The sequence below is a fragment of the Oncorhynchus mykiss genome, chromosome 15, assembly GCF_013265735.2.
Source record: "Oncorhynchus mykiss isolate Arlee chromosome 15, USDA_OmykA_1.1, whole genome shotgun sequence".
In the NCBI taxonomy this organism is placed as follows: domain Eukaryota; kingdom Metazoa; phylum Chordata; class Actinopteri; order Salmoniformes; family Salmonidae; genus Oncorhynchus; species Oncorhynchus mykiss.
The window spans coordinates 29069079-29094073 of NC_048579.1; the positions used below are offsets into that span (position 1 = coordinate 29069079).

At 43.0% G+C, this 24995-nt stretch overlaps 1 protein-coding gene across 2 annotated transcripts in view; it reads left to right on the forward strand.

Annotated features, from left to right (window-relative positions):
• Positions 1-1275: 1275 nt before the first annotated feature.
• The window catches only part of malrd1 (MAM and LDL receptor class A domain containing 1), a 110849-nt gene continuing 87129 nt past the window's right edge, over positions 1276-24995 (forward strand). For both annotated transcript variants that reach the window (XR_005036078.1, XM_036944252.1), the window contains exons 1-5: positions 1276-1634; positions 3532-3666; positions 3849-3937; positions 4036-4197; positions 10363-10459. Coding sequence is in view for 1 of the 2 variants with exons in the window: in XM_036944252.1 (XP_036800147.1) it covers positions 1460-1634; positions 3532-3666; positions 3849-3937; positions 4036-4197; positions 10363-10459 (658 nt within the window). In the remaining variant the exon portion in view is untranslated. The remainder of the gene's footprint in view (positions 1635-3531; positions 3667-3848; positions 3938-4035; positions 4198-10362; positions 10460-24995) is intronic.

Genomic DNA, 24995 nt, shown 5'->3' on the forward strand with positions numbered 1-24995 from the left:
ATACATGACGTCGTTTCTACGAATATGAACACTGACTGCTTGTAGTTAAATGTATCCATTGATGAAGTCCAACTTTACTTACTGTAAATGAGCTCCTTGGCTCGTTTGGGCAGTTAATGACTTCTGCTGCTGACGATGGCAATTAATTATGCTTAGATTAGACACCTCCGCTACACTGTATTGCCATTCTGAGTTTCTTCCTGCAAAAGAGGCAAAGAATTATGTCAAGCTGTTTTGCTTTCATTGGCAACTTTCACTGGGGACGGGTCATTTTGAAATGGCATTTTTGTCCCCCCGCCCCCCCAGTTGTATCAGTGGAATGTAATACAGAACAAGGCATGTTGTGCTCTAGGTCCATGTGGACATGTTACATATGGGTGGTCCCGGGAATCAAACCCAGTGCCCTGGCATTACAAGCGCCATGCTCTACCAACTGTGTTACACGGAATGAGTTTGACACCTCTGCCCTATATTGTGCACTACTTTTGGCCAGAGCGCTAGTCAAAAGCAGTGCACTATATAGGGGAACAGGGTGTCATTCTTAGTTCCAGCGAGCTGTTGATCGTCCCTCTTGTCCCAGCGTTGATTTCATTTGGGCTCCTGGCCCCTTGTGGCCGTCCTGGCCGTCTGCCGCTGGTACATCTGAATGATATCCTTTACTTATTGATTCATGTGAAATGAAAGTATGTTTGAACATACATTTGTAAGTACGAGTGGCCCTGTCGGGCAGAACTAATGGTCCTCTTTCACGTAGTTCATATTTCCATGGAGAGTTAATCTCTCTCCTGTGTTGTGCTACAAAGCCCTTAGACATATCATTGGTTCGTGGTAAATGTCCTTACCTGGACCCCACAGCGTGGAAAGTGTACTTTCTAGACTAGGGTTGCAAGTAGCCTAGTGGTTAAGAGTGTTGGGCCGGTAACTGAAACGTCACTGGTTCAAATCCTTGAGCCAACTAGGTGAAAACACTGCCGATGTGCCCTTTAGCAAGGCACTTAACCCGAATTGCTCCTGTGAGTCACTCTGGATAAGAGTGTCTGTGAAAGGACAAATGTAGATTATGTGCAAGGCGCTAGCGGTCTTCAATTGCACTGACAGCGCAATAAATACAAAACATCCTATGCAAATGACTAGAGCTTGAAAAATTGTTGAGAGGGAAACATTTGACTACTTACATTCTGTAAGGCTTTTATTACAGCCACAGGGACAGCCTTACAGTCCCAGACTCAGGTACACACACACAGGCCATTGAGTAACAGTCATAAAAGCCATTTATTGACTAGGAACAACAGCTGGAAAACGCGTTCGCTTTCAATCTAAGTAAACTGTGACTGGCGAGGGGCTACTTTTGTTGTGTATTTTACTCATTGTTTTGTAAAAAAAAAATAACATGGTTTTATGGAAGTGAAGGGTGAGCGTGTGATTGTGGACTAGCCTGAGTATTGGAATAACCTACCTGATGACTTTACTGCGGAGGCCTCTGTGCCTGCTGGCCTGCTCTCTGCTCTGTGTCTCTGTGTGTGCTGGGACCTGCTGGCCAGGAGAGTTTACATGTGAACAGGGCTGGTGTGTGTCTGAGGACCATGTGTGTGACTTCACTGACTACTGTGGGGATGGCAGCGATGAGAGAAATTGTGAGTATACAGCTCAATGAGTCAGTGATTTACATTCATAGTTTGTCTTTCCGTTATTGTTGATTACAGATTACTGTTGAATCGTTGATTATTCGGCCAAAGAATAAACCACTAATTAGGGTGTGTGTGTATGTAAATGTGGAATTGTGTGATAAGATTAACGTTCTGAGATTATGCGTAAAACCTACATAACATGTAAAAGTAGCCTCCATCTTTGAGGGGAAAGTGTCCTTATTTCACAGTAGACCTATAAACAGGCTTTAATGTATGTCATCGGAAGGAGACCAAGGTGCAGCGTGGTAGGCGTACATTATTTTATTTAAATGTTCCACCAAGAAAACCAATACACCGACCGAACCACTTCATCGTGCAAACTACATGCACTCAAACAAAGACAAGATCCCACACTGAAGGAGGGCAAAAGGGCTGCCTAAGTATGATCCCCAATCAGAGACAATGAAAGACAGCTGCCTCTGATTGGGAACCACACTCGGCCAAACACAAAGAAACAGAGAACATAGAATTCCCACCCAAATCACACCCTGACCTAACCAGACATAGAGAATAACAAGGATCTCTAAGGTCAGGGCGTGACACAGGCTCATGTTTATGGAATATATTTATATTAAAAATTACCATTATATGGTCACATGAAATGGAGGAGAGAAGTGTATTCAAATGAGGAGATTTCCTGTGCTTTGCGCCAATGGAAATGCACAGAATGTTTACCACATGCACATGTTCTAACACCTAGGCTGGCGAACCACATGACTACCTAGAGTAGCCCTAGTAAAGACAGACAGACAGATCAATATTTATGGTACTAGTCCTACGCTGCTTCAGCTCCATGCATTCCAATATGGCTGAGTCCCAAATGGCACCCTAGTCCCCTAAATAGTGTATTACTTTTGACCATGGCCCATAGGGCTCTGGTCAAAAGTACTGTAGTGCACTACATAGGGAATAGGTTGCCATTTGGAACACATCCTATGTCTTTAGAGATACTTTGGCTATGCACAGCCATTTAGCTCTGTACAGCCATTTAGCTCTCCCACCTCTCCCTGAGTTTTATTCACAAGGTTCCCTCACTGACCCTAAGGCTACGGGTATGTTAACCCCCCCCCCCCCCAAAAAAAAATAATTTTCCCCCTCTTTTTTTCCCACATTTTTGTTCCCAATTTCATGATATCCAATAGGTAGTTACAGTCTTGTCTCATTGCTGCAACTCCCGTACGAACTCGGGAGAGGCGAAGGTCGAGAGCCATGCGTCCTCTGAAACACGACCCAACCAAGCCGCACTGCTTCTTGACACAATGCCTGCTTAACCCGAAAGCCAGCCACACCAATGTGTCTGGAGGAAACACCGTACTCCTGGCGACCGTGTCAGCGTGCATGCGCCCGGCCCGCCACGGTAGTCACTAGAACGAAATGGGACAAGGATATCCCTGCCTGCCAAACCCTCCCCTAACCCGGACGACGCTGGGCCAATTGTGCGCCGCCCCATGCGTCTCCTGGTCGCTGCCGGCTGCGACAGAGCCTGGACTCAAACCAGGATCTCTAGTAGCACAGCTAGCACTCTCGATGCAGTGCACTCGGGAGGCCAACACCGCAGTTTTGACATAGGGCCGTAAAGTAGCACTTTAGGGAGCATAAGCAGATCTGCTAAACAAATGGTTCTTTATGATGCCTACAATACAACCTACAGTGGAACCCTACACCTCAGAGGGCTCTTAAACTACTATGTAGTCCATAGGGCTGTGGTCAAAAGTAGTGAACTACTGTATATAGGGAATAGGGTACCATTTGGGGGACAGACTCACGGTGTCCAATGGCCGACCTGCTGTGTTCTGTGTTTATGAATGTTCTTGGTGGTTATAATATTTTTGTGGGGGTGAAGGTTCTGGATACACTAGGTGTGACTTTGAGCAGGGGTTCTGTGACCTGTTACCCAGCTCGGAAACACACTTAGGATGGACCAGAAGAACAGGGTTCAACACCACCGGACCCAAACACGACCACAACAACCAATCAGGTACCGCAATGATGAACTCTGAATTTCAGAAGCTACTTTGGTAAATGATTTGGGCCATTCTGGAACATGATGCACAGATTCGCCAACTCCAAGTACACGAGCACTCAAGAACATTGGACATTTTATAAGATTCTTTCTAGTTCTTTTTACTATCTCTCTCTCTCTCTCTCTCGCGCCTCCAGCTCATTACCTGGCTCTGTGGCCTGTGACAGGAGAGACAGCACAGGCTTACTTGAGGAGTCCTGTGTTCCTGCCCTCAAAGACATGCTGGGTAAAACACAGCTTTAATAACACCCGGTTAATCCTGCCATTGTGTTAACTGGCTGTCACCCTCCTTTACTGACATGCCACATGTCCTCCCCTCTACAGGTGACCTTCTATCACCATGTGGGGGTGGTGAGTGGGTCTTTACAGGTCCTGACCCAAAAATACCCGCTAGGTTGGAGCCACTCGGCGTGGAACCGGTCAAAAACACAGGCACACACATGGCTACGGACAGTGATACCTTTCACCAGTGCTCACCAATTCCAGGTCTGTATCAACCTGCCTCACAACTTTCCACTGTCATTCACAATCACAAACCATACAGTTAACTGGCTGTACCGTTTGGTAGGTCATATACTGCATGACCAAAAGTATGTGGACACTTGCTAGTCGAACATCTCATTCCAAAATCATGGGCATTAATATGGAGTTGGTCCCCCCTTTGCTGCTATAACAGCCTCCACTCTTCTGGGAAGGCTTTCCACTAGATATTGGAACATTGCTGCGGGGATTTGCTTTCTTTCAGCCACAAGAGCATTAGTGAGATCAGGCGCTGATGTTGGGCGATTAGGTCTGGCTCGCAGTCGGCATTCCAAATCATCCCAAAGGTCTTCGATGGGTTTGAGGTCAGGGCTCTGTGCAGGCCAGTCAAGTACTTCCACACCGATCTCGACAAACCATTTCTGTATGGACCTCGCTTTGTGCATAGGGGGCATTGTCATGCTGAAACAGGAAAGGGCCTTCCCCAATCTGTTGCCACAAAGTTGGAAACACAGAATCATCTAGAATGTCATTGTATGCTGTAGCGTTAAGATTTGCCTTCACTGGAACTAAGGGCCCTAGCCCAAACCATGAAAAACAGCCCAGACCATTATTTCTCCTCCACCACACTTTAGTGTTAGCACTATGCATTTGAGCAGGTAGCGTTCTCCTGGCATCCACCAAACCCAGATTGCTCCGTTCGGACTGCCAGATGGTGAAGTGTGATTCATCACTCAAGAGGACGCAATTCCACTGCTCCAGAGTCCAATGGTGGCGAGCTTTACACCACTCCAGACAACGCTTGGCATTGCGCATGGTGACCTTAGGCTTGTGTGTGGCTGCTCGGCCATGGAAACCCATTTCATGAAACTCCCAACTAACAGTTCTTGTGCTGACGTTGCTTCCAGAGGCAGTTTGGAACTCGGCAGTGAGTGTTGCAACCGAGGACAGACCATTTTTACGTGCCGGTCCCTTTCTGTGAGTTTGTGTGGCCTACCACGTCGCAGCTGAGCCATTGTTGCTCCTAGATGTTTTCACTTCACAATAACAGCACTTACAGCTCTAACAAGGCAGACATTTGACGAACTGACTTGTTGCAAAGGTGGCATCCTATGACAGTGCCACGTTGAAAGTCACTGAGCTCTTCAGTAAGGACATTTGACTGACAGTGTTTGTCTATGGAGATTGCATGGCGGTGTGCTCAATTCTATACCTGTCAGCAATGGGTGTGAAGTGGTGTCCACATACTTTTGTGCATATATAGTGTACATGCAACCATCAATTGGATTGCAGACATCACAGATCAAGAGCTAACTGGTAAAAATCTGTCATTCTGCCCCTGAGCAAGGCAGTTAGCCCACTGTTCCCCGGGCACCAAAGACATGGATGCCGATTATGGCAGCCCCCCGCACCTCTCTGATTCAGAGGGGTTGGGTTAGATGCAGAATATGCATTTCAGTTGAAGGCATTCAGTTGTGCAACTGACTAGGTATCCCCCTGTCCCTTTGTCTCTGTTTGTGGTTTTTGCATGTATTTGTCATTGTTGACCGTTGAGGCATAAAGCTGTCAGGTATAGCGTGTAGCATTAAATGGGGGTCCAGAGCCTCTTAGATTGTTCTGACCCAAATGGACTCTACTCTAGCCATCTGGACTGAGTTGAAACCTACTAATAGTGTCCTCCTCTGCTCTACAGACACAGACCGGGTCTCACCACCCTGTTGTCTGGTCCCTTACCCCCTTCTGTTATCTTTGTCTCGACCATCTGCTACAGGGACTATCCAGCTCCACAGCTCCACATCTCCACAGCTCCAAAATGGCTGAATGATTCATGTAATAGAGGTCAACTCTGCTTGTATGCTGACACTCAGTTTCACTTTGAGACGCAAATTAATTTTCCGATCATACAGTACATGTCAGGCGATTCAGTTTTGAATTATATCAATACAGCGACTTGGAATGGAATCTGTCCAATGATCTGTCCGTCAGAATGAGGGTGATATGCAACATGCATCATCAGTCTCTTGTTGACAGAAATATGAAAGGTTGAGTCATAGCATAATGCTGATGTGGGTATGACACAAGCCATTGATTCATGTAGTCATAAATCAGTCCTAATCAGATGAGTTGTAAAACTCCACTGTGGAAGATGTAGCCTGTGGACTTTGAACAGAACAATGGCGAATTAGGCTGATAGCGGAGACAGGAAGAGAGATAAAGGTTTGGTCAGATGAACTCAGTCCTAAGATGCCTTAGCTAAGTGCACTATTAACCATACACACTGGTGGACACGTGCGCATGAACACCACACATACACAGTGTCATGTCCAGAACATTTTTGAATAGGGTGGCCAAGGTGGGGCGCAGACCCAGTCGGGGGGGGGGGGGGGGGGGGGGGGCAATAACATTTTGAACCTTAATCGATGGAGGGTGGAATTTTTGTTCTATATCATTATGATGTTTCAACACATGAAATGCTTCAGCATAGGTTTGGCCATCCCTAAACTTTTCCTCTTCAAATAAATCATAAATCAATTCCAAAAGTCTTGTTACAGTGCTTGCACTCAAGGTCAGGATTTTATATAAGGGAATTAGCATACAGCGGTAAATCCACTGGAAGGTGCCATTATACCGTGACATTCGGGAGTCTCTTTTTCATGGGACCTCCCATATATGGCCTTTATAGTAAAAACACATAATTTAACTGTAAAAATCTATTACCTTTTTAATGTGTCATTAACACAACCAGTCATAATGTTTTTATCTAGTTGTCAAACAAATCACTTCAAAAGGAGATTAAGTAGGTTACCTGCGCACGTTCGTGCACTTCAAAACAAGGCCAGCGTCCGAATGGCGCGCTGTGCACCCGCCATTTTGACTGGAAAGGGACATCTATTACAACCACCATCATCTCAAAGGTCCACCTCAGAGGAAGATGCCCCACCTATTTCAAGTCATTCCTGTCCTAGAGCGGACATTATCCTAGAGGTGAAAGCACCATCAGTTAAGACGGGCTCCTTTACTGTCAGGTGAAAATAACTATTTCAGAAAAAGACTACCAGTCTACCTGTCAGGAGATGAGTCTCAGCTAAACCGTGCCTATACAACCTTTTGACATGTTGAGGGTTGACGTTCGTCTGACTCTTGCTGTTTGATAAATCCAGTGATACCGTGTCGTATTCCTAATGTCATTAATATTTCGACATGCACACGGACCAAATAGCTCTATTCTTTGTTCTCTCTTATCATTTCAGGAAGCTAGCTAGCTATACACTGGGTATACAACATTAGGAACACCTGCTCTTTCCATGATAAAGACTGACCAGGAGAATCCAGGTGAAAGCTACGATTCCTTTTTAATGTCTCCTGTTATATCCACTTCAATCAGTGTAAATAAAAGGGAGGAGACAGGTTAAAGAAGGATTTTTAAGCCTTGAGACAATTGAGACATGAGCTGTGTTCAAATACTCATACTAACCGCTCTAACCGTACTATTCGTGATGTAAATTGAGCATGTAGTATGCTTATTGGTCATAGTATGGAGATGGTTAGTATCCAAAAGTTCCAAAAATACGAAGTATACAAGAGGACACTATTTCCGTCCATGATGCAATTCTTCAGAAAATGGGCCTGGCTTCGCAATGTTTTCAGATTTGAAGAACATGGTGGAAAATATGCAGCTGAAGTCCGACAAGAGCGGATACATATTCATTGCTTTAACTAATTATGACAAATGTTAAGAAAATGTTGAGCAATGTGATAAAGTCATCACTTTTCAGATGAGTTCCCGTTACACATTATGTTGACTGACAAGCCTTACGAACCACAAAGTCATTATGTCATTACAGCTGTTGCTTGTATGTACTGGTATTTTAGCGAGCTACCTAATGTTAGTTGGCTACTAATACATTGAACTTGCCGGTATAACTATATGCTATCTAACTACCCAATGTTTATTGACTTGATTATTCACATCATTCTTAGCTTAGCTAAACCGTATAGTCAAAGCCATTTGGGGTTTACTACCATTTTATTTGGGCATTTTTATTTTTCAGAAATGTGGTGGGTACTCTCTTCATTCGCAAAACTTTATCCTGCTAACTGTTCCAAATGTCCGAACTGAATTTGGTAAAAGGGCTTTTATGTACTCTGCGCCATCGGCTTGGAACGCCTTACAAAATACTTCTAAACTGGAAGAACTTGTTCCGATTGGTGTTTTTAAATCACTGATGAAGGATTTTGAGGCTAATTCCCTGACCTGTCAATGTTTTTAATTTGCTGTTTTATGATTTTGTTATACTCTTGTGAATTCTATGGTTTTTACTATATTACTTGTAGTTTTTCATGTTGTTTGTCTGTAATTGTGTCATGACTTGGTTCTGCCTATCTTGGCCAGGACGCTCTTGAAAAAGAGATTTCAAATCTCAATGAGCCCTTACTGGTTAAATAAAATAAAAAATAGTTGTTGTGCGTTCTCAATGGACATGGTTAATGAAGTCGTAAGATGTCTAGCTAGTAATTTGTTATGCTAACAAGCTAGCAAGAAGTTGCATAGCAACAGCATCAACTTTCAGTAGACAGGCGAAGCGCTAGTACACAACTAAAAGGATACAGTTTGTTTACAGTATACTAAAATTAACTAATAGTATGTGGATATACTCATTAAGTGTGTAGTATACAGTATGTTGGTACAAAGTCATAATTTTCTGTCACACCTGCTCCCGCTCTCCCTCTCTGGTGCTCAAGGGCGCCAGGCTGCCCTTCATTACACACACCTGTCAACATCATTACGCGCATCAGCGCTCACTGGACTCACATGGATGCCTTCACTTTGTTGATTGACTTCCCTATTTCTGTCTGCTCCTCACTTTGTTCCCCGTGTCTGCATTATTGTCGTTTCCGTTTCCCCTGTCCAGACGCTGTCCATATTCTGTTCCTGTCCATGGTCATTATATGTTCACTCCCTGCACCTGCTTCTCGTCTCCAGTGTCGATCCTTACAATTTTCTTAAAATCAAATTTTAAATCTAACTCTCACCTTAACCCTAACCTTTACTACACTTCTACCATTAGCCTAAATCTAAACTCAAAAAGCATTTTTTTTCATGAATCTGTACAATATAGCCTATTTTGACTTGGTGGCTGTTTTATCTAGTGGAAACTCAGGTGTAGGCTACATAGAAAAGCTGTTTGGCTCTCAGAGGACAACAGGTGTTTCTGATGATTGAACATTGCAATGCAGGTGGGTGTTAATGGTGCTTTCAAAACAACTTGGAACTCAGAGAAAAAAATAGGTCAAATCATGATGTCAGTGATCTGCAGGTTGGAAAAGCAGAGCTCTAAAAATATGCCATAGTTTCCAACTTGGAATTCTGAGTTGGATGACCGATTTGTCTTGAATGCACTGAGGACGGCATAACATTTCAATAAAACCACGCCCTGAAACAAAATGTTGGCTGAAAAGAATTTGCACATTATCTCATAGGAAAAGGCACGTAAAACTCACGGAAACATTAAAAGACACACATTCGGATTTGGCACATCAAGCCCAAATATATCATACTTTGACTAAAACGATGACTTATTTTGCCATTTGTCTTTCAACTCCAAATAGTATTCTACTGATGTGGGCGTTTAATGACATTCAGACTACAGAGTGGCATGTATTAATGGATGCCAAGGGGAGCCAGCCCCCCCCCAACAATTTTAACAATGCAAAAAGAAACAAGCGTATAAATGATTTCTCATTCGTGTCTATCCGTGGTTCATAATTGTCCTTCAATTCGCAAGAGGCAGCAGAGGAGGCAGCAGAGAAAGCACCAGAGCGAGGCAAACAGCTCCCCTCTGTCTTAGTATCTGTAACCCATGTATCTGATGATGTCTGACCCAAAATAATATGACATGTCACATACTAAGACAGGGGCGCTGTTTCGTTCGTTCGGATGCTTTCTACAGTGAGATTGAGGCGTCTCGCTGTCGGTGAGCGTCTTGGTCAAAATGATCAATATATTCAGAGATGACCTATCAGAGCTCAGAATTTGTGGGGGGGCTACTGGGGTGGCCAATCAGATTTCAGGGAGGGCTGTGGCCACCCCCTGGACATGCCACTGCACGCACACACACACACACACACACACACACACAGTATGATGTTCCTCTGTCCTGTGTATTACAGGTCATCATTCTAGGGGAGCTCTCTGGTGACAGTGACCCCTCTGAGATCGTGGCCATAGATGACATCTCCTTCAGTGATGGTTGTGTGACTGTCCCTGGTAAGGTCTTCTTCCATACCACCTCACTGTACACACAAATGTCAGGCCATGGCAAGGGTTAAAATGATCAGAATCAGCGTTACACAGTAAAGTATATCCCCTATAGGGCTACATATGAGGAAAACCAAGAAGAGGGGGATATACTGTAGTTGAAATACAAATATCAATACACACAGAATCCTGTTCTGTGTGTTGGCATTCTGAAGAGGCAGGTAGACATGGCCCGAGCTGTCAGTCATAACTCCAAATGTGGAAATGTTTGGTTGTTTTTTGCCTTATAAACCTACCCTATCTGGCCTCAAATTGAGGCCTCTTAATCACGAAACAATAAATTTACCCCAAAGTGTGAGCTCACCATCTTAATTTATGGCTGTTGGCATGATGGAGTGGACAAGAGAGACATGTGGCCTTGTGAAACCATAATTCAGGGCTGTGTGTGTGTGTGAGATAGCTGGACATGGATTTGTGAATGATAGCAGTGAATGTGAGAGGCCCCAGAGCTGCACAGCATTAGATCAGATCATATTACCTTATGCATTGAGCAAAATACATGTTAAACCTGCTAGAGGAAGATTTCCATAATCTCCGCCTCAGTGAGCTCCTTCAGTAGAGGTAGAGGAGATCAGCAACACTTGGAGAACAAATGGATTTAAATAAAAAAGCTTTATTGCAATGAATCGTACCAACATGTTTCATATTTTATCCTTCTTTAGGGTTTTTACAGAAATAAGAAGGAATGAGGATTTTGAACGTTTCAAAGTGGCCTCGGGGACCAATCACAAAGAATATGCTAATAAAAACATGTGATAGGTTAAAACAGTTGTAGAAAGACCAATTGATTGTGAGTGCATGTTGCACTGACCAATGGAATGTGAAAACACTAAAATAACATCAAACGTTAGGTTGGATGACTTACATGAATCTAACCAATTATTATTAGTGTAGACTGACCAATAGATTGTGATATTATGTTGTACTGAACAATGGAACATGTACATTTGTTTTCTGTAAGGGGGTTCTATTAATCTTGCCCGGGTGCCCGTGTAGGCATGTTTTTTTGCACCTGGTGAAGTTGATTGCATTCTTTTTGGAACGAGAAGGGCGCTCCTCTCTCCCCGCGTTCACCTGGTGACGTAACGGGCCTTTGGCCGGTTCCATTCGGTTCAGATAATCGAATCCGCCCAATGATAAAGTCAGTTGAGAATAATACCACCTGACAATGTAAACAGACACTCACGACATTACCAATGATAAATAAGGAAAAATAAGAGATATGCTTTCTAGAGGAAATCCTTGAGAATGAATTTCTCGCTCATACAGTACCAGTAGGAAATAAATATTTGAAAATGGAATCTATAAAACGCCTCTCTACGCTTTCTAAATGGATTAATAACGCCACCTCTTGGACCCAGGGACATTTTCTCAATACCAACAATTAGCTTTTTTTAAATGTCTGGCCACTGGATTTTTTTATGATCTTCTCTTTTGATCGAGCGCCTGTGTTCAATGATGCTTTCCTTAAGGGACTCAGTTTATCATTTAAACAACATTCTTGGTTTTACAAGTTGTGAAACTGCTCATTTCCGTTCTCTTGCTCTGACAGGGCGATTGTACCATTTTAATGTTTCTTTTGAGTTGACAATTAATACAATTACCACACTTAAAATCCCCCCACTGCTGGGCATCCTGTAGGCCTATTGGACGAGACGAGCTTGTGAGGGACAAGCGTTCACACCTCTATTTATTATCTCCTTAAGTAGATTTTCTTAAAGGGCATGACTTTGTAAAATATACCAGTGTTTAAATAGAACATTCTTTTTAGTACTTGTCTTGGGAGTAAGGGTCGTGCAATATATACGAGATGGCTTTCTCCTTCTCCTGTTCTGAACCAGTGGGATCTTTCCCGGATTCTCTGTTTTAATTTGACTTCAGCTTCTTGTAGCCATTCCCTTTTGAAAATGCGAATCTTCCAATTAATCCAGCACACGTTGTTTATTCCTCTCTTGTACAATGGGTGGGTCTAATCCTGAATGCCGATTGGTTAAAACTGCATTCTAGCTTGGTATCTCTTCCACAAGTTACCACCTGCTAAAGCTAAAGGCTTTTCTTCAGAGGTAGGGTGATAGTGGTTTTCATGTAAAAGGATGTTGCAGTCTGTGGGTTTGGTATACAGATCACAGGATAAAACACACTTTTTTTTTGCGACCATTATGTCCAAAAAGGTAATCGTTTCTGTGTTATAATTCATAGTAAATTTCAGACATCTAAAACGATCATTTATAAACCTCCAACATTGTAATGTCTCCCTTGTTACAGTAAAAAAACATGATCGATATAACATCTCCAAGTAACAATAATGGGGGAGAAAATAGTTAATGTTAGGGTCCTATACATTTTTTTTATTCTAGTCTGCCAACAAAAAGATTAGCATAACTATATAAAAGCCATCTTTGTTCCCTTGCCAGTCGAAGGTATGGGAAGTTGTTTTTCAAAACAGAAGAAGCCAGGCTGACGGTGAAGCTTGTGGGGAGGTTGTGTACTGGTCTGGTATCAAGATAGTGTTCTGAGGTCTCCAGGCATTGTTGGTGTGTCATGGTGGTATACAAGGTCTTAATGTCCTAGGAGCACAATATAGTTCCTGGGTTCAACAGGGGAGGCTATAGATGAACACAAGGAACTGAGTGCTGTCCTTGATGTATGACTTCAGCTTAGGGACAAACTCTTTAATGTGATGATCTACAAAACTGGAGACCCTTTCTGTGAGTCTACCAAACCGGAGACAACTGGCGTGTCAGGATGGTTAAGAGGCTTGAGGGGGCACTCATTCAGGAGAAACTGTGCAACTTTAGGGGTGATATCTGAATTAAACGAACCCTCCTCGAGTAAGAGTCTGAGATCTGTTTGGAATACTCGTGAAGGATATGCGTTCATCTGTTCGTAGAAACAAGAGCCATTAAGTTGTCTTAGGACCTCCTGGTCACATCTGGATTTGTCCATAACGACAATTGCGCCTCCTTTATCTGCAGGTTTTATGACAACAGAGGCATTCTTCTCAAGTTCACTTTAGTGCCATCTGCTTTTCTTTAGAGCTGTTAATAATTCTGTCTTCAGATGCGTTTCCAAATCCAACTCAGCGAGTCTACACTACAGTGCCTTGCAAAAGTATTCATCCCCCTTAGCATTTTTGCTATTTTCTTGCATTACCACCTGTAATTTAAATTGATTTTTATTTGGATTTCATATAATGGACATACACAAAATAGTCCAAATCGGTGAAGTGAAATGAAAAAAATGACTGAGTCAAATGATCTGTCACAAGATCTCAGTATGTATACACCTGTTTTGAAAGGCCCCAGAGTCTGCAACACCACTAAACAAGTGGCAACACAAAGTAAGTGCCACCATGAAGACCAAGAAGCTCTCCAAACAGGTCAGGGACAAAGCTGTGGAGAAGTACAGATCAGGGTTGAGTTATAAAATAATATCCTAAACTTTGAACATCCCACGGAGCACCATTAAATCCATTATTAAAAAATTGAAAGAATATGGCATCACAAAAAACCTGCCAAGAGAGGGCTGCCCACCAAAACTCATGGACCAGGCAAGGAGGGCATTAATCAGACAGGCAACAAAGAGACCAAAAATAACCTTGAAGTAGCTGCAAAGCTCCACATTTGAGATTGGAGTACTTTAAGCCGTACATTCCACAGAGCTGGGCTTTACGGAAGAGTGGCCAGAAAAAAGACATTGCTTAAATTAAAAAATGTGGGAGACTCCCCAAACATATGGAAGAAGGTACTCTGGTCAGATGAGACTAAATTTGAGCTTTTGGCTTTCAAGGAAAACGCTATGTCTGGCGCAAACCCAATACCTCTCATCACCCGGAGAACTACATCCCCAATGTTTTTCATCGGCAGGGACTGGGAAACTGGTCAGAATTGAAGGAATGATGGATGGTGCTAATTACAGGGAAATTCTTGAGGGAAACCTGTTTGTCTTCCAGAGATTTGAGACTGAGATGGAGGTTCACCTTCCAGCAGGACAATGACCCTAAGCATACTACTAAAGCAACACTTGAGTGGTTTAAGGGGAAACATTTAAATGTCTTGGAATGGCCTAGTCAAAGCCCAGACCTCAATCCAGTTGAGAATCTGTGGTATGATTTAAAGATTGCTGTATACTAGCGGAACCCATCCAACTTGAAGGAGCTGGAGCAGTTTTGCCTTGAAAAATGGGCAAAACTCCCAGAGGCTAGATGTGCCACGCTTATAGAGACAGACCCCAAGAGACTTGCAGCTGTAATTACTGCAAAGGGTGGCTCTACAAAGTATTGACTTTGGGTGGGGGTGAATAGATATGCACGCCCAAGTTTTCAGTTTTTTTTATTATTTCTTGTTTGTTTCACAATAAAAACTATTTTGCATCTTCAAAGTGGTATGTTGTGTACATCAAATGATACAAACACCCCAAAAAATATATTTTAATTCCAGTTTGTAAGGCAACAAAATAGGAAAAATGCCAAGCGGGGGTGAATACTTTTGCAAGCCACTGTATGTCTCAATTGAGTTACCTCCTTCAACAGTACACATTGTACACAGATGTTCAATTCCTGAGTGTGACACTCAGCCTTGGCATATCATCTTTAGTAGTAGCCTACCGACCTTGGATTTGTCTGTGTGCATTGACAATGGAACTCAAATCTGTACCCACAAGCCAATGTTTTGGGCTTTTTCTTTTCACATGATACTACAGCAATATTTCTCAGCACCAAGTACACTATAGCATCTTTACGGTGCGGTTTACGACCAACATAATTCACCCGATAGCATTACGTACCTTTTCTCTGTGTCTATAAAACAAATGGAGGTCATAGGTTCTCCATCGATTTTCCTATTTTACCATCCGCCGGGTGCCTTTGGGCCTTAAAGTCCTCTCTCATGGTTTGATGTGTGTAGAGAGAGAGTCTGTATTGTCGTTTAACGTAACACTCCTAAAGCGGTGCTTTGAGGCGTGGTTCCCTTAGTCTGCCCACCACAGGGCCGGCTACTAGCCTCTAGCACCGGGCCTAGTTTAGCGTGTCTAAGTGGAGGGGGTAGGTCAGTGACATCCCAGGCATGCAATCTCTCTGCCTCCATCTGTCTTCTTGCTCCTGTGGTGCCACTTTTAACTGTGTGACTGTGCTATGACTCATCAAGCCTGGGAATTGTCCTGGTCAACCGTAATGGCAAAGACGTAAAAACACACACAATCTGCTAACGCCGGGGCGGGTCCAAGATCCCGACCCTAGTGACTTCATCTTAGTGTCCGTGTTATTTTCTCTCAGGTGTCTGGTTGGTCATTTCGACTCCTACTAAACTTTACTGCTAATGAATAATTTCATCATGTTTTAATTAAACACCCTTGAACAGAGCAGAAGAACCTGTGTTATACCAACACTTGTGAAAAGTAGGCTATAGTTTAGTAGCTTGACTTTGATCCATAGCACATGAGATGTTGACATGTCTCTATGAGCTATAAACACATCATTCATTCGTTTAATTACCCAGTTGTAGGAAATGTACCGTTTGTAGTATATTTCAGGATTAAAAAGGATTCTGAAGTTTGTAATTTCCACTTTGAAATTTCTGACTTGTCCATTTAATTTTAATCCACATAATAATTCATATTTTCTGTTGCTGCAGGATAATTTCCCTCCTGTAGCAAACTGGCTAAATTAAGATCCTGCATCTGTAGCACCATATTGCCTGTAGCCTACTGTACATGGTGGAGGAACATATTGTCTGTAGTCTACTGTAAATGGTGGAGGAACATATTGTCTGTAGTCTACTGTAAATGGTGGAGGAACATATTGTCTGTAGTCTACTGTACATGGTGGAGGAACATATTGTCTGTAGCCTACTGTACATGGTGGAGGAACATATTGTCTGTAGCCTACTGTACATGGTGGAGGAACATATTGTCTGTAGTCTACTGTACATGGTGGAGGAACATATTGTCTGTAGTCTACTGTACATGGTGGAGGAACATATTGTCTGTCTGTAGTCTACTGTACATGGTGGAGGAACATATTGTCTGTAGTCTACTGTACATGATGGAGGAACATATTGTCTGTAGTCTACTGTACATGGTGGAGGAACATATTGTCTGTAGTCTACTGTACATGGTGGAGGAACATATTGTCTGTAGTCTACTGTACATGGTGGAGGAACATATTGTCTGTCTGTAGTCTACTGTACATGGTGGAGGAACATATTGTCTGTCTGTAGTCTACTGTACATGGTGGAGGAACATATTGTCTGTAGTCTACTGTACATGGTGGAGGAACATATTGTCTGTAGTCTACTGTACATGGTGGAGGAACATATTGTCTGTAGTCTACTGTACATGGTGGAGGAACATATTGTCTGTAGTCTACTGTACATGGTGGAGGAACATATTGTCTGTCTGTAGTCTACTGTACATGACGGAGGAACATATTGTCTGTAGTCTACTGTACATGATGGAGGAACATATTGTCTGTAGTCTACTGTACATGATGGAGGAACATATTGTCTGTAGTCTACTGTACATGGTGGAGGAACATATTGTCTGTAGTCTACTGTACATGGTGGAGGAACATATTGCCTGTAGTCTACTGTACATGGTAAACTGTAAGTGGCCCTTCACATTTTTGTATGGAAAACGACTGTGAGGATTTCTTTGACAATATTCACAATATATTGACACAATTGCAATCTTTTTTAGAATAAATATCTTATTTCATCAATTACATTTGGAAATGCGTATTTGAGTGAACATTAGCAAGCCAGCAGGAGATGAAACACAAAGTGAATTCTCTCTTCCCTGTCTCCCGGGTTTTAGCTTGCGGCTATTAGGATTAGGATTTAGGATATTAACTAGCTTGTACATGACAAATTTAGCTAGCTATGTTATCGACATATGGCAGTACACAAACAAAATCTAGCTCGCATATTTTGCCAGCTAGAAAGAAATAGCCGCAAATTTATTCAGTAACGGAGGAAGAGGATAGTGTAGCATGTGCTTAGCATGGAATATGCTAACAATGAAACTGACCAAAGGACTAGGTTCGGGAAGAGCAGTAATGAGATTAGCATTAAAAGATCAGACCAGAGACCAGGATATACAATTTTAACATGGTACTAATGCCGGCTAGTTTATTTTAGAAAAAGTTGTAGTTCTGAAAGTAAAAAATGTCCTCTTGAAGACTCAAACCATAAAAAAAAATGAACAATTAAATGGTCCACAAATGCATTCAACCGCTTCTCAAGATGTATGGACCATCAATTATCGGCGTTTCTCTGAAGAGATGGTTATGATTGAACTCACAATTAAAGACTAGACCTAAAGGATTTGCGCATTTCTGATTGGCAGATAATCTAGTTGGGTTGTTTCTCTCACATTTCCCGGACTATTAACCCATTAGTTGACCTGGTTTACAATAGCTAGCTATAGCAAGCTAACGTTAGAAGCTGCCTCTTCAGCAAGAAGCAACTTTGACAACATTGTCAAAGTTGACAACAAAAATTGACTTTCCCATTGATCATAATCGACAATACGAAGACAGCATGGCTCTGGGGCTTCCCCGAAATGCCACCAGTTCTGCGATTGGATCCATGGCCAAAGCGTCATATTTTAGTATATCCCACACTCAGCAGGCTGTATAGAAAAACTCTTCTGGAACCACAGAATGACCATATTACCGCAACCCACAACCCCCATAAACACCATGAAAACTATAAACTAACAGTGACCTCCGTCGCGGCCAAAACTACTCTTTCCCATAGGCTTGCACTATCTATAGTATGACAGAATCAGCAGTTAGCCACCAACAGCTGGCAGACATGTTTACATTTGATTAGTTTTATTAGTGTTATTTAGATGGAAGACGTGAGCTAAATGTGCTATAGCTAGCTAACGTTAGAATTGAGGTAGCAAGTTAGCTCTTTCACTTAGCTACTGGTTCACTTACATTCTCTCGGTCTCTGCTGGTGCTGCTGGCTGTTTAAGATGCTTTAGAAACCACATTGATGGTAGGGACAGCATGCACTTTAAGAAGCAACTTCTCGCTGAAGCTCTCTCACACATTTCTGCAACATTGAAGGTTCCCAAGAACACAGTGGCCTCCATCATTCTTAAATGGAAGAAGTTTGGAACCACCAAGACTCTTCCTAAAGCTGGCCACCTGTCCAAACTGAGCATTCGGGGGAGAAGGGCCTTGGTCACGGAGGTGACCAAGAACCTGATGGTCATTTTGACAGAGCTCCAGAGTTCCTCTGTGGAGATGGGATAACCTTCCAGAAGGTCAACCATCTCTGCAGCACTCCACCAATCAGCCCTTTATGGTAGAGTCGCCAAACAGAAGCCACTCCTCAGTAAAAGGCACATGAAACCAAGATTGAACCCTTTGGCCTGAATGCCAAGCGTCATGTCTGGAGGAAACTTGGCACCATCCCTACGGTGAAGCATGGTGGTGGCGGCATCATTGCTGTGGGGATGGATCCAAGATAGCGTAGCAGTAAGACCTATTGTTTTTGTCCCGTGTAAATATTGAGTTTTGTTTAGTTTTTTTGTATACATTTCAATATATTTCAGTCTCTGTTCTCCATTTTCGGATTAAATATACCTTCCTGCAACCCACCTCACCCAATGTGGTATGGATCTGCTATTTGTTAGACCTTTAACTGGAGCCTCCATCAGAGGCTAGCCATCAGTAGCTAGCCAGCTAATTAGCTACTAGCTATTTAGTAATTGTTAGCCACTGCTAGTGGTCTTTACCTTTAGCTCAGATGCCAGCCGCATTAGCCCGGATAGCCCTGGATAATACCTGCCAGTCTGCACAGCGCAATATCAGCCCTGAGCATATCGGGCTGCTTTTTTCCAGTCCGATTCCTGCCACAAGCTCTGGACCCATTACACCGGATCATCACAGCTAGCTAGCTGCTACCGAGTGGCTATTGTGGCTAATGACCTTGTCCAGAAGCAAGCACCAGTTAGCGTCGAGCTAGCCTCGAGCTAGGCCCATCTCCCGGCTAGCAAACTAAGTACACCAACTACAATACCTTTCTTGCCAGTTGGCCTGGACCCTTTGTTGACACGGAACCCCGCCGATCCATCACGACTGGTCTGCTGGTCTGTTGACATAATTTGGCCGATGTGCTCTCAACCGGCAACTGCGTTGTGGATGTCGGTGAAGACCCATCTGCTAGCCCCGGCCCGCTAGCTTTCTGAACGCTGTGTCTCCGGCTCGCCTAGCGTAGTAACGACTACCGAACGGCTCCCTGTTTCATCTATTGCTGCTCATTGGACCCTATGATCACTCGGCTACACAGCTGATGCTTGCTGGACTGTTCATTAACACAGTACTTCATTTTGTTTATCTGTCTGCCCCAGCCTCAAACTCAGGCCCTGTGTGTAGCTAACTGACCCTCTCTACCCATTTATCGCCATTTGCCCATTGTTGTTGTCTTAGCTGTTTACCTGTTGTTGTCTTACCCATTGTTTTAGCTCTCCCAATCAACACCTGTGATTGCTTTATGCCTCTCTAATGTCAATATGCCTTGTGTACTGTTTAGCCCCTAGTCCTGCTCAACATGCCTCAGATAGCGCCTTTGTCCCACCCCCAACACATACGGAGACCGCACCTAGCTTAACTGGAACCTCCAGAGATACAACCTCTCTCATCGTCACTCAATGCATAGGTTTATCTACTGTAGAGAGAGCATGCAGAGGTCTGTCATACTATCCAGGTTTATGCCCAAACAGTTCGAGTTTCTACTTTTAAAAATCCATCTCTCCAGAAATAAGTCCCTCACTGTTGCCACTTGTTATAGACCCCCTTCAGCTCCCAGCTGTGCATTGGACACCATATGTGAATTGATTGCCCCATCTATCGTCAGAGATCGTACTGTTAGGTGACCTAAATTGGGATATGCTTATTAACACCCCTGCCATCCTACAATATAAAGTAGATGCCCTCAATTTCACACAAATGATCAAGGAACCTACCGGGTACAACCCCACATCCGTTAACATGGGCACCCTCATAAATATCCTCCTGACCAACTTGCACTCTAATAACACCTCTGCTGTTTTCAACCAGGATCTCAGCGATCACTTCCTCATTGCCTGCGTCCGTTATGGGTCCGCGGTCAAACCACCACCCCTCATCACTGTCAAACGCTCCCTAAAACACTTCTGCGAGCAGGCCTTTCTAATCAACCTGACCTGTGTATCCTGGAAGAATATTGACCTCATCCCGTCAGTAGAGGACGCCTGGTTGTTCTTTGAAAGTGCTTTCCTCACCATCTTAAATAAGCATGCCCCTTTCAAAAAATGTAGAACTAAGAACAGATATAGTCCTTGGTTCACTCCAGACTTTACTGCCCTTGACCAGCACAAAAACATCCTGTGGTGTACTGCACTAGCATCGAATAGTCCCTGTGATATGCAACGTTTCAGGGAAGTCAGGAACCAATATACACAGGCAGTTAGGAAAGCAAAGGCTAGCTTTTTCAAACAGAAATTTGCATCCTGCAGCACTAAAGTTTTGGGATAATGTAAAGTCCATGGAGAATAAGAGCACCTCCTCCCAGCTTCCCACTGCACTGAGGCTAGGAAACACTGTCACCACCAATAAAACCATGATAATCAACAATTTCAATAAGCATTTCTCTACGGCTGGCCATGCTTTCCACCTGGCTACCCCAACCTCGGCCAACAGCTCTGCAACCCCCGCAACAACTGGCCCAAGCGCCCCCCCCCCCATCTTCTCCTTCACCCAAATCCAGACGGCTGATGTTCTGATAGAGCTGTAAATTCTGGATCTCTACAAATCAGCTGGGCTAGACCATCTGGACCTTCCTAAAATTATCTGCTGCCATTGTTGCAACCTCTATTATTAGTCTGTTCAACCTCTCTTTTGTATCGTCTGCGATTCCTAAAGATTGGAAAGCGGCCACGGTCATTCCCCTCTCCAAACTGTTACAGATCTATATCCATCCTGCCCTGCTTGTCTTCGAAAGCCAAGTGAACAAACAGATTACCAACCATTTCGAATCCCAGCGTACCTTCTCCGTTATGCAATCCGGTTTCCAAGCTGGTCACGGGTGCACCTCAGCCATGCTCAAGGTCCAAAACGACATCATAACCTCTGATCGATAAAAGACAGTACTGTGCAGCCGTCTTCATCGACCTGGCCAAGGCTTTCGACTCTGTCAATCACCACATCCTCATCGGCAGACTCAACAGCCTTGGTTTCTCTAATGACTGCCTCGCCTGGTTCACCAACTACCGAGTTCAGTGTGTCAAATCGGAGGGCCTGTTGTCCGGACCTCTGGCAGTCTCTATGGGGGTGCCACAAGGTTAAATTCTCGGGCCGACTCTTTTCTCTGTAGATATCAATGATGTCGCTCTTTCTGCGGGTGATTATTTGATACACCTCTACGCAGACGACACCCTTCTGTATACCTCTGGCCCTTCTTTGGACACTGTGTTAACAAACCTCTAAACGAGCTTCAATGCCATACAACACTCCTTCCGTGGCCTCCAACTGCTCTTAAATGCTAGTAAAATGAAATGCATGCTCTTCAACCGATCGCCATCCGCACCCGCCCGCCCGACTAGCATCACTACTCTGGACAGTTCTGACTTAGAATATGTTGACAGCTATAATACCTAGGTGTCTGGCTAGACTGTAAACTCTCCTTCCAGACACATATTAAGCATCTCCAATCCAAAATTAAATCTAGAATCGTCTTCCTATTTCGCAACAAAGCCTCTTTCACTAATGCTGCCAAACATACCCTCGTAAAACTGACTATCCTACTGATCCTTGACTTCGGTGATGTCATTTTCAAAATAGCCTCTAACACTCTACTCAGCAAATTGGATGCAGTCTATCACAGTGCCATCCATTTTGTCACCAAAGACCCATATACTACCCACCACTGCGACCTGTATTCCTAAAAACCAGTTTTTGCTTTGTCATTATGAGGTATTGTGTGTAGATTGATGAGGGGGGAAAAAAACAATTTAATAAATTTGAGCCTAAGGCTGTAACGTAACAAAATGTGGAAAAAGTCTAGGGGTATGAATACTTTCCGAATGCACTCCATATAACAGTTTCGCCTAATAGGAATACACAGCAGATTACAAACAAATTATTGTGTTTTTAGCCAAGAAAAGCCTCTTTGGATATATAGCTCCCGTCTTTTATATCTAACCACGTGCCATTTTGTTCAGTTACATTGGCTTCTTTATGCGCAATGTCTGTTATTATTCATATCACCTCCAGTTCGGCTGCAAGTTTGCAGCAGTGATGTATTTCCCCACAATGGTTATAAATACCGATACAGTGCTTTGTCACAAATAATGGGCTTAGAACCATCAATAATACCCCACGATTAAACGGAAACCATGGATACAGGATGAAACATGACAAACACAGGTTATTGTAAATATTCCCGTCCCCTGAAACAAATCCGGGTTAATAAGTGATCATAGGTTTGACCTGTATTCACCTGGTCAGTCTGTCATGAAAAGAGCAAGTGTTCTTAATATGTTGTACACTCAGTGTATCTCCAAAGGGACACACATGCATGTACACATACACACACACACACACACACACATATATATATATATATATATATATATATATATATATATATATACATACATACACAAAGACACTTTGCATAGGTAGATGTCAGTGGAATGCATGTGTACTTTTGTGTGTGTTTAAAGGGATTTGGATGTCTTGTCTTTTTGTATGATTGTGAGTGAGTGAGTGGGTGGGCATGTGTGTGTGGAACACGCTACTCCAAATTAATAATTTTGACCTGTTCCAGTGATTTTCTTAGTTATTTTGTCTGGGGCTCTGGAGAGGAACTGAATGGGTGTCTTTCTGGCTGCTGGCTCCTCAGTCTGGATCTCTCTATGCCTGCATCCCAAATTCAAACCTATTCCCTACCTAATACATTACTAAAAGTAGTGCACCATGTAGGGAATAGGGTGGCATTTGGTTCGGAAGCCTGGATCTCTCTGTCAGTCACAACTCATGTTGCTGGAGTCGATCCAGGAGATAGTCATCTTTATTACCAAAGGCTACAAGGGGAAGGGACATGTTATTTTTTATCCCATTCATTCACAAGATACTAGGGCAAGGCCATAGACTTGATACCTCCTCCAAAACAGAACCTTATGGTTTTATTTCAAACATATACAACTCAGTCACTGTAGAGTACAGTAGTAGTTCTCAAACCTCTCCTGTAGGGGATCCTTGCCACTCCATGTATTTGATTTATTGCAGAGCTAGCACACCTGATACAACTTGTCAACTAATCATCAACCCTTGACTAGGTGAATCAGTTGAGCTAGATCAGGGCTACAACAAATTGTGAATAGTCTGGGGGTTCCAGAGCAGAGATTTGAGAACCACTCGTCTATATTCTCCAAGTACAACAGAGGAACTAAGCATGACCTTCCTGTACATTTTATGTAGCCTGACTAATATCAAACTCAAAGTGGACAGCTTGCGTTGTACCATGCGGTCTGGATTGCCAGGCTAGCATAGACCTGCTACCTGTTCTAAACACATCCTGATGGTCCTACTGTATTTAAAACAGATGCAACTCACAGGCGGCACTATAGTCCACAGTATCCAAGTGCAACAGAGGAACTATGCATGAACTTCCTGTACATGTCGGTACATTCTGTTTTTAAAGTTTTCCAATGTTTGTGAGTTACTGTTCTTACTCAAAGAAATGAGAAGAGAAGCCTTTTTTTTTCAATATCCAGCCAGAACCCATCTGAAAATTGGACTATTTTATTTAATCGTGTTTCCAATACTTCTCATATAAAAGCCAGAATTTAATTTCAGTCCAATTAAGAGAGAGTCTCTACGGCTCAATATTGATCTAAATAACTCTACGCTCCCATTGGTTCTCATCACTTCATGGTCCAATCAAAATCCTCTCTGCAATAACAACATAATGTACTTACTCTTATGGAGGATGAAGACTGATTAAAGGGTAGCTTTCTTTAGTGCACAGTGATTTCACATGAGTGGAGCTTTATGAAAAACGTGCAAGGGATAGATATCATGGCTGTAAGTGCCTGCATGTGAACAAGACATAACGTAGAGCTCTGTCTGAATTATGAGGTCTGTATCTAAAACGGCACCCTATTCCCCATATACAGTGCCTTCAGAAAGTATTCACACCCCTTTACTTATTGACTTTTGTTGTGTTACAGCCTGAATTTAAAATGGAATACATTATGAATTTTGTCACTGACCTACACACAATACCCCATAATCTCAAAGTGGAATTATGTCGTTTTTTTAAAGAATTGAGATAAATTTAAAAAATGAAAAGCTGAAATGTCTTGGGTCAATAACTAATCAACACCTTTGTTATGGCAAGCCTAAATAAGTTCAGGACTAAACATTTGCTTACACGTCACATAATAAGTTGCGTGAACTCACTCGGTGTGCAATAATAGTGTTTAACATGAT